Source organism: Colobus angolensis, unplaced genomic scaffold (genome assembly GCF_000951035.1).
Source record: "Colobus angolensis palliatus isolate OR3802 unplaced genomic scaffold, Cang.pa_1.0 Scaffold95, whole genome shotgun sequence".
Classification (NCBI taxonomy): domain Eukaryota; kingdom Metazoa; phylum Chordata; class Mammalia; order Primates; family Cercopithecidae; genus Colobus; species Colobus angolensis.
This window is the reverse complement of record NW_012123487.1, coordinates 1,343,807-1,353,298: the sequence shown is the minus strand read 5'-3', so window position 1 is coordinate 1,353,298 and position 9,492 is coordinate 1,343,807. Positions and strand designations below refer to the sequence as shown.

Here is a 9,492-nt window from a genome sequence, read left to right as displayed (position 1 = left end):
CCACCTCCCCATAATGTGAAACTAGACCACACAATGTGGCTGGGATGTGGCTGAGGGTGGGGGGGCTGCCATTCCAGCTGTGGTCTCACTCACACTTTCCCCACTCCAGGAATTATCAGTGGAAGGAAAACAAGACAGAAATCAGCCTTCCATCAGTCAAGAGTTGTACTCCCCTCATCCCCACCCTATGTTTTCATCCCACCTCCCTCCCTTTGGAGGCTCTGGCCAAGTTCAACCCCCACCCATTTTGCCTCGAGACATGCTCACAGACAGTGTTTGCTTGAGAGTCTACTTTAATGATTCAGATCTGGGTCATCCAAGAACTGCCAGTTCTGAAGGTCAGTGGGAAGGGTGCTGGGGCAGGGAGGCTCCACATGAGGTCTCAATCAGCCACAAGGTTGCGGCCCACAGTAGGAAATGGTCCAGAGAAGTCCTAAAATGAGAAGAAACAAGGGATCTAGAGTCAGGATGTGAGATGGTGGCTCCTCCCTCATCTGCCCTCCTTCCACAACTACTGTAGTAACAACTTGATTTGAGTAACCCTTCAGCATGGTGACAGCTCACCAACTGAGAGCCTGTACCCTTGGATCTCACACGTAGCCCCATCTCTCCATGGTTTGCCCTTAAGCTCAGGTCTGGAGAAGAATGGCAGCTCCTTGTTTGTGTTATTCCTGGGAGCACCAGGGCAACCAGTCCCCCACAGGTAGGTCTCTGTCACTTCTGTCACTGAGCTCTGATTATGTTGCCCCAGCAACCAATCCAGGCTTAGGAAGTCCAGCTGCCATATATGGAAATAGGAATCCGTTTCCTTGGAGAGTATGAGGAGCTGGAACCCCCTGTGGTGCAGGTTGCCTTTAGATGGAGGGTGCAACCAGCCAGGGGTGCCCTGCTTCACTGCCACCACCCAAATCCAAGCCACCTCGGTCTCCCTGGACCAGAATGAGCCTCTCCTTATAGACTTCTCAGTTTTCACTCTTGCTGTCCTTACAGTTCATTCCTCAACATCACTAGGGAGGCCTTTTAAAATCATATCACAATGTGACATTCCTTTCCTTAAAATTTCCCAGTTAACCCAGCCATCCCACTACTGGGTATATACCCAAAGGATTATAAATCATGCTGCTATAAAGACACATGCACACGTATGTTTATTGCAGCACTATTCACAATAGCAAAGACTTGGAATCAACCCAAATGTCCATCTGTGACAGACTGGATTAAGAAAATGTGGCACATATACACCATGGAATACTATACAGCCATAAAAAAGGATGAGTTTGCGTCCTTTGTAGGGACATGGATGCAGCTGGAAACCATCATTCTTAGCAAACTATCACAAGAACAGAAAACCAAACACCGCATGTTCTCACTCATAGGTGGGAACTGAACAATGAGATCACTTGGACTCGAGAAGGGGAACATCACACATGGGGGCCTATCATGGGGAGGGGGGTGGGGGAAGGGATTGCATTAGGAGTTATACCTGATATAAATGATGAATTGATGGGTGCTGACGAGTTGATGGGTGCAGCACACCAACATGGCACAAGTATACATATGTAATAAACCTGCACCTATGCACATGTACCCTAGAATTTAAAGTATAAAAAAAAAAAAATTTCCCAGTTAAATTCTCACTGCGCTTAGAACAAAATCCAAACCTTTTGCTATGATCTGTGAGCCCCTGTGTGGTCAGTCCTGGGCCTAATTCTCCACCTTCATCTTCTGCCACTGACTTTTCTGTCCATTCTTTAACATGCCATGGTATGGGTGTCTCAGGACATTTGCAGTGGCAATGCTCTCTGCCTAAGATGCCCTTCCTTTACATCTTCCTCTGGTTGCCACCTTCTTATAAGTTAGGGCTTAGTCCAAAAAAAAAAAAAAAAAAAACCACACAAAAAAACAAAAAACAAAAAACTATTTTTTCAATGTGGAGGAGTCTGATGTTTGGAATGACCCAATCCCACTGCAGTTCTTGAGAGGAAGGGCAGGGACTGTGCAGGGGAAAGAGCTGGAAATCAGGAGACCTGGGTCCAGTCTTGGCTCTGCCACAAACCCATGGTGTGGCCTTGAGTACGTCCCATGGCCTGGGCCTCAATTTCTCATCTATAAAGATGGATGGGAGTACTAGATGGGCGGTTTCCATTCTGGATTCTGAAGAGTTCAAAGATCCCAAGGAGATGTCTCAGAGCCTTGCCTGGGTGACTTGCCCAGACCATAGAGTAGAACAAGGGGGAGGCTGAATGTGAGGGTCTCTGAGCTGCACTTCCCATTCATCAAGGGAGTGTTGCTATCACTTGCTATATACAAAGGCATATATGGCAAAAAGGAAGACCTTTAATTTTGAAAATTGCAGTTTCAATGGCTATTTTAAACTCTCAATGCCTATTTTAAACTCAATGCCTATGCATGATCTTATAGATAATTTCTTCCTTAAAGGCTCCCAGCGCCTGCATCATGTCCAGCCCCCCATATGAACGCCTATAGGAAGTCTGAGAGATACAGGAAATTAGGGGTACTTTTGATTAGGAATGGAAAAATCTTTCCTTCAGCTGTCTGCCCTCACCCCAATGCCCATTCCCTTCTTTCTATCTGCCTCCTGCATTTAAACAGGTCCAACCTCCCGAGAAAAAGTGAGCCCCTTACCTTGACAGGGTTGGCCACCTCTTGTTTCAGGACCTTAGAAACCACTTTGGAGGTAAAGCACTGATCCCTGTTCACCTTGGCCAGGGGGCTCTGTGAGGAGGGAAACCAGGAGTCAAGAAGGAGGCAGAAAAGGGTGAGAGGGCCCCACAGGAAAAGCAATTGGATACAAAGTCAGGGATTCACAATTCTTGAGAAGATACATGAGACTCACCATGGGGAATAGGAGTCGAAGTTTCTCCTCTTGCTTGCTTCTAGAAGAGACAGGGAATGACATACTGGACCTAGGCTTGCCACACCCACCTCCCCTCCCTTTGCAGATATCACTAATGGATCACGAAATTGTTCTCTGCTGATTCCAAACAGGACCTCTGAATTATTCTCCTCACAGTGCTCCTGGAAACTTCTACCCGCAGTTTTAGCACACATTCCTTCCCTGTTCCATCTGTCTGCCAGAATGCTTGGAATGACCACAGGTCTCACACACCTCACCCCAGCGGTTTTAGTGGGGAAAACTGCCTTGCCATCCTTCAGGCATGGATCTTGGGGATGCAGTCTGCTGGTGTGCTCCATCTTTTGGATCATGGCATCCTGGGTGATATCATCCTTCCAGAACAGACCTGCAGGATGAAAAGATGGGGTGAGTTGACACCTGGGACACTCAGATCCACTCCAGGGATCAGATCAACCTTTCCCTCAAGTACACATTAGATTACATTTTACAGAAAGAATTAAACAAGATGATGTATTAAAGTTGCTTAGCATAGTGCCTAGCATATAATATTCAAATTAGGATTATGATGACAGTCTCTTTGCTGGTTCATTTGATGCTATTGTGAGGATTAAATGAGGTTAGGAATGTAAAGAGTGCTTAGAAAATGCCAAGGCAGTGATTATCAAACTTTAGCGTGTGCATCAGAATCTCCTGCAAGGTCTGTTAAAATACGGACTGCTGTTTCCCACCCCTAGGGCTTCTGATGCAGTAGGTCTGTGCTGAAGTTCAAAAATTCACATTTCTAACAAGTTTCCTGGTGAAGTTGATGCTGCCAGTCCAGGGGTGCACTTTGAGAACTACTGCTCTAAGGCACTATGCACATATTAGGCATTAGCAGTGGCAATATGAACTCAAGGAAGATTTCCTATCTGACTCTCTCCTCCCCAACATTCATGAAACTCTGCTCTAAAACAGGGTCAGCCACATGTTGCCAATGGACTCTCCACTCCCTTTCATTCCTTCCATCTGTTTGTCATACAATTTCCTACTCAGAGGCTAAAGTGGGTGAGTGTTTTCCTGGCTGAGAACTGGAGGAGTCCTGGCTTTGGGAAAGCTCATATAGTACCAGGGTTGAGGGGAGAGTAGTCTCAAGGAGTTGGATGCTGGCCTTTTCCAGATGTTTTTTTCCCTAGAAGCCTCTACTGGGCTCTTCCAGGGTGTTCTAGTGTAAATAGTCCACCCATCCAGATCCCACCCCTACTCCTGTCTCATCCCCATGGGGGTAAGTGTGACAAGAAAGTTTTAAGTAGAGATATTTGGGGAACAGAAAGCCTGTCCTCAGGTCAGATAGCCCCTCTTCCCCCCTCCCCATATCTAACCAGGTCCCAACCTCTGTTCTCCAGCTTTTACTTACCTTGGAGTAAAATCTGCTGGAACACAACCTGTAAATGCTGGAAGACTGGGGTGGCAAATCCTTGGAGGGGCCAAAGCTGCCCTACTCCTATTTGGTCCTGACCATCTAAGGGCAAAATAGTGATGTCAGCAAGGAACTTGGCCAGAAGCCTTCCACATCTCAGTTGAAGAGAAGCAGGTTCCTTGTACTGTTGCTCTTGGACCCCTGACCTCTGTTCCCCCTACCAGCATCTTTGCCTGCTTCAAGTCTTCCTTCTTTAATTTTTCCCTTCCTCCATCACCACTTGCCATATTCTTCAGCCCCCGGGCCTTGTTCACTCTTGGTACCAACTTACAGATTAGAACCAAACTTGCAGGCAAAGGTAGAAGGACAGGTGAGCAGAGGCTCAGAAAGCTAAGCACATGGGAAAGGTAATCAGGTGGGTAGGTGGGGTATGGGGAAACAGGTGAGCTTCATCTTAGGGAAGTCATTGAAGCCTGGAAGTGTTAGGGAGGAGGCCTGGAATCATTAGAAAGAAAAAGTATTGATTTGTTTATGGTTTGAGGGTCTGGATCCTTTTCCTGAAACCCACAGTTTGCCCAGTTGTGCATGGGGGAAGGACAGGGGTTGGGAAGAGAACCCCTAATGCTATGCACACCTTCCTTCTTGCAGATAAGTGAGATGGGGCTGGAGGACAGTCTGATTTTTGCTATAGTGTAGTTACCATGAGCCATTCTGGACAGGTCTTTAAAAAAGGGAATTTTCCTACCCAATCAAGTGGATGTCTAATAATTTCCTAGGGGTGAGCGTGACAAGAAAGTTTTAAGTAGAGACATTTGGGGATGAGAAAGCCTCCTTAAGGAAGGAGTGGAACCCCCAACACCCTGAGGAGAAGGAAAAGAGTTTCGGGAAGGGGAACTGGTTCTCTGAGGCAGCGTTCCCAGACTGGTGGGAAGGAGTGGTGACGCGCACGGGCTCGGCCTCGACCCCGAGCGCGCCTGGCGCTGTCCGTGGGGCTGAAAGGTGGGGAAGCTGGCGTGGCGGCGGCGCTGGGCGGAATGTGGGTGAGGCATCTCCGCAAGGCTTGGCGGTCCTTCCCCAAGGCCCTCATCCTCTCATTGCCACCAGGCCTCCCCTCACAGTTGTTCCCGAATCCGCTGCATTGGCCTCTAAGCCCAAAAATCAGGCAGGGAGAAGCGGCGACACACTAGGAGTTTGCGCTCTCTTCCCCACGCACTCTGCGCAGGAATTCTCGAGTTTGCGCAGTCGGGCGCGTGAGTCAGCGCTGGGTCTATCCGGGTTGGTGCGGGGGAGGGGGAGAAGGACGGTCTCATTCCCCCTCCATCCTGCTTTCCCTCAGCCTAGCGGTCCCCTTATTGGAAATCGGATCATAGCACGAGGAAGCCCTGGCTCGTCCCCCGGCCCAGCCTTCTCCCTGGAGCCAAGATCCCGATACCCGCAGCCCTGGTCATCTCTTTTCTGGCCTTTCTTGCTTCTCCTGTGGCCACATAGGCCAGTTTTACCTCTCTCTGTCCATTTGTCTTTCCGACCTCTTTTCCAAATCCCCAATTTTCCCCTGAACCCCCTTCTCGTGGGTCCAGACCCCATATGCCCAGCCTATCCCAAGCCTACGCCTCTTTCCGCGAGATGCTCTCTACCTTTTTCTCTTCTCACGTCCTTAAGCACATTCTTTTACTTCCGAGTTTCCTAGCCTTGAGGCCCCCTTCAGACCCCCACTTCTCAGCATCGCTCTCTGGGCCCTGCCCGCACCCCCCAGGATTCCTCCTGACCGTGGGCACTAATGTCGCTGCAGCCCCCTGGGCAGCTGTTCAGCAGCAGGAAGCAGACAAGCAGCCGGAGCCCCTCGGAGCCCCCAGGCCACAGTGGGTGCTGCATCCTCCCAGGCTCGGCGTGCTCGCTCCCCGGCCAAGTCTCAGTGAAGGTAGCGGCCGTGGCCGAGGGGCTGAGCGGGACCGAAGCTTCCCACCAGTCCGCGACGCTGAATCTGTTTAACCCTCCTCGGCAGTTCAGCCAATCGCGAGCGGGCCCTGCCCTTGCGGTCGCTTCCCTAGCTCCTTCCCCTACCGCCTCCCCTCCCTCACCTCTTGGAATTCCTGACCCGGCTCCTTTTGGACATTAGCTGGGTCCCAAGAACCACTGCCTGTACTCCCAGACCTAAGGTTGGAGAAACGGATGGCGTGTAAGATATGGGTGCTAATTGTACCTACTCAGGTTTGTTGTGAGAATTAAATATGAACAGCGATGAAACAGTAGGCACTCAAGGAATTTAGTTTATTTTATTATCCTTGACACTGTCTTTACTCTGACCCATTTAAAAATCTTTAGAAATCATATAGGTTCGATCTGCAATATATATATATATGGCACATCCATCTGCTGTACTCCACATCCACTGCCATCGCCCTGGTCCAAACCACTGTACACTATACGTTTTTTTTTTTGAGACAGAGTCTTGCAATTTCAGATCACCACAACCTCCGCTCGACCTCTGCTCAACCTCAGGCTCAAATGATCCTCTCACCTCAACCTCCAGAGTAGCTGGAATTATAAGTGTGCACTACCATGCCCAGCCTATTTATTTATTTATTTATTTATTTATTTATTTATTTATTTATTTATTTATTTATAGAGACAGAGTTTTTCCATGTTTCCCAGGCTGGTCTCAAACTCCTAGGCTCAAGCAATCCTCCCACCTTGGCCTCCCAAAGTGTTGGCATTACTGGCATGAGCCACCATGCAAGGCCTCGGACACTGCACTCTTTTAAATTGAGCTGTTGTAATAACTAACTAGTGAACTGAACTCTTGTTTTCACTCTTGTGTACTTATAAGCTAGTTTTTGAGCTTTCTAACTCCTAGACTGGCATTAAAAAATTTTTTTTTCATTAAGCTTAAAACATTTGTTAAACTGGGCTTGGTGGCTCATGCTTGCAATCCCAGCACTTTAGGAGGTCGAGATAGTGGATTATTTAAACCTAAGAGTTTGTATACTGAACATTTGGGGTTGATACAAAGGATTTTACAATACAATACAAAGAAATTATATTATTATCTTTAAAGGGTAATGGTTTGAGTTTGTTCTGGCAGGCAATTAAATTTTTGGCAGAAAGGCAGTCTGGTTAGGGAAGGATTACTTCATCCTACTCTCAATTCTAGGCCGCATCTCTTAGTCCTGGGGTATGGTGCTTATGGCTAAGGTGTGGTCCTTTTGGATTTCAACGAAACCCAAAGTCATTTACCAAAACTCTCTATTTTATGGGTCCTGAACTCCAAACTCAGTCACCCTAACACTGTGACAGCTGCCAAAATCTCTGTTCAGATATTTGACTTTCTCACTAGGTTCCTTGAAATCTCACCCTGCACAAGTGCCATTTAGAAGATAGCTAAGGATTTGAGGGGAGTTGGTATGCAGATTTTGAGTTCCTCTCTCTGTAATTTACTCCTTTTCTAAATTTCTTCCTCAATTTCCAGCTGCTCTGGCATCTCTATACTCCAAAAGCTGCTTCCTCAGTTAGTAAGACTGCCACTTGCTGACAGAGCTGTTTCCCTGTGTACTGCAGTGAACTCTGAAGTATCTTCAGAGAAAAAGCCTATACATGTAGAAGTCACTTGGTGGACTTCCTTTTTTTGAGGATGATACTCCCTGTAGGTTTCTAACTGTTGATCAGTCTCCATACTTTCATACAGTTATTTTTATTATTTTGCCTAGAGTATATATTCAATGTTAGTAGGAGGGTCTGACACAAGTTTCTGTCTTGTCATGCCAGAAGCTAGAGGTTTATCTGGTTATCACTGATTATGTACTGGACATATTATTTTAAAATAAATTTACAGCAATAATTTGAAGCCTAAGAACAAATGAATGTGAACCTGCTTTGTGAAGTATAACGCTCCTGGAAAAAGGGAAATATTGGTCTTTGGGTGGGCCGAACAAAGGTGAGTGTGCTCCTCTCGGTATTTTAAGATTTTAAACCACCAGGAGAATGGCTATCAAAATGATAAATGTACAGGAGCATTGATGCTACTCTTCTTTTTACTGTTCATTGGAGGGGATTCTAAGCTGAGAGTAATACCCTCAGAAGACTTAGGTTCTCAGGCCTATTGAACCAGGGGTTCATAGGAAGGAGCTTTCTTTCCCAAGAAGAAAGAACGACTACCATGAAGTGTAGCTGGGGAGAGTGGGCGAAGGAAGATTGTAATTCAGCTGTGGTCCTACCCTGCCTTACATTCATGTTACAAATGATATCTGGAAGGAGAATGAGATCAGAAGCCCAGGCTCCATGTGTACTAAGGAGTTTTACTATTCCAATCCCTGCCCCAAATGTCCCCTCTGTTCTGGTTTTACATATTTTACTTCAGAAGCTCTAGCTGGGGCCCACTGTCTTACCTCCAGACAAGCCTGCTTAAAGAATTTTCATGAAAGCCCACTTTAAAAAATCCAGTAGTAAGTTGTCCTAGAACTGCCTCTTTGCAGGGTAATGGGGCTGGGAGAGGAGGAAGGCCTCCCAATCTGTGACAGAGTTTTGCTCAGAGAAGGAAACAGTTCAAAGAAGCTCTAAAATGGGAGGAAAATGGGATTTGGAATTTGTGTGTATATATGCTAGGGGCTCCTCCTCCACAATATAAGCTCCCCTCACCCCACTATATAAGAGCCTGTAGTAGCAGTCTTGACTTGGGCAAGTCTTTAAGAACGGTGACTCAGCAACCACCTGACAGCTAGCTTCCCCTTGGCTCCACTGTCATGATCTTCTCTCCCTCCCTGATTTTTCCTTAGATACAGAGCTAGTCAAGGACCCTGAGCCTGCAAAAGAAAGGCAGATTCTTGTTTGCATAATTAGTAGCACCATGGCAACCAGTTCTTATTGTGAGGATCAGTCATTTAGTGCTGATGATGCCACTCCAGCAACCAATCCAGGTAGGAGAAGTGTAGCTGCCATGGTAACAGGAGTCTAGAAGCAGTTTCCTTGGAAGCATAAGGATCTAGAGCCCCCTGAGGTTCAGGCTGCCTGTGGGGGTAGTGCAGGGCCAGATGGAGGTGCTCAGCTCCACTGTGATTGCCTCGTCCAGGTCACCACAGTCCTTCTTGGACCAAGACAACACTTCCTAAGTGATCTATTGATTCCACTCTTTCTCCTATCATACATTCTCAAATAGCCTTTTAAAATTGTATATCACATCATTCTATTTCCTTCCTTAAAATCCCCAGTGATTTTTCCTCTGTAC

At 47.1% G+C, this 9,492-nt stretch overlaps 1 protein-coding gene across 1 annotated transcript; it reads right to left on the bottom strand.

The window, feature by feature from the left end:
• Window positions 1-386: 386 nt before the first annotated feature.
• Window positions 387-6,670, bottom strand: RESP18 (regulated endocrine-specific protein 18). Its single transcript, XM_011932196.1, has 7 exons — window positions 6,654-6,670; window positions 6,041-6,255; window positions 4,272-4,376; window positions 3,136-3,263; window positions 2,647-2,736; window positions 2,408-2,492; window positions 387-433 (listed from the first exon to the last, which is right to left on the bottom strand). Exons 1-7 carry the CDS (start codon window positions 6,668-6,670, stop codon window positions 387-389), a joined length of 687 nt encoding a protein of 228 aa, XP_011787586.1.
• Between the last annotated feature and the right edge of the window lie 2,822 nt (window positions 6,671-9,492).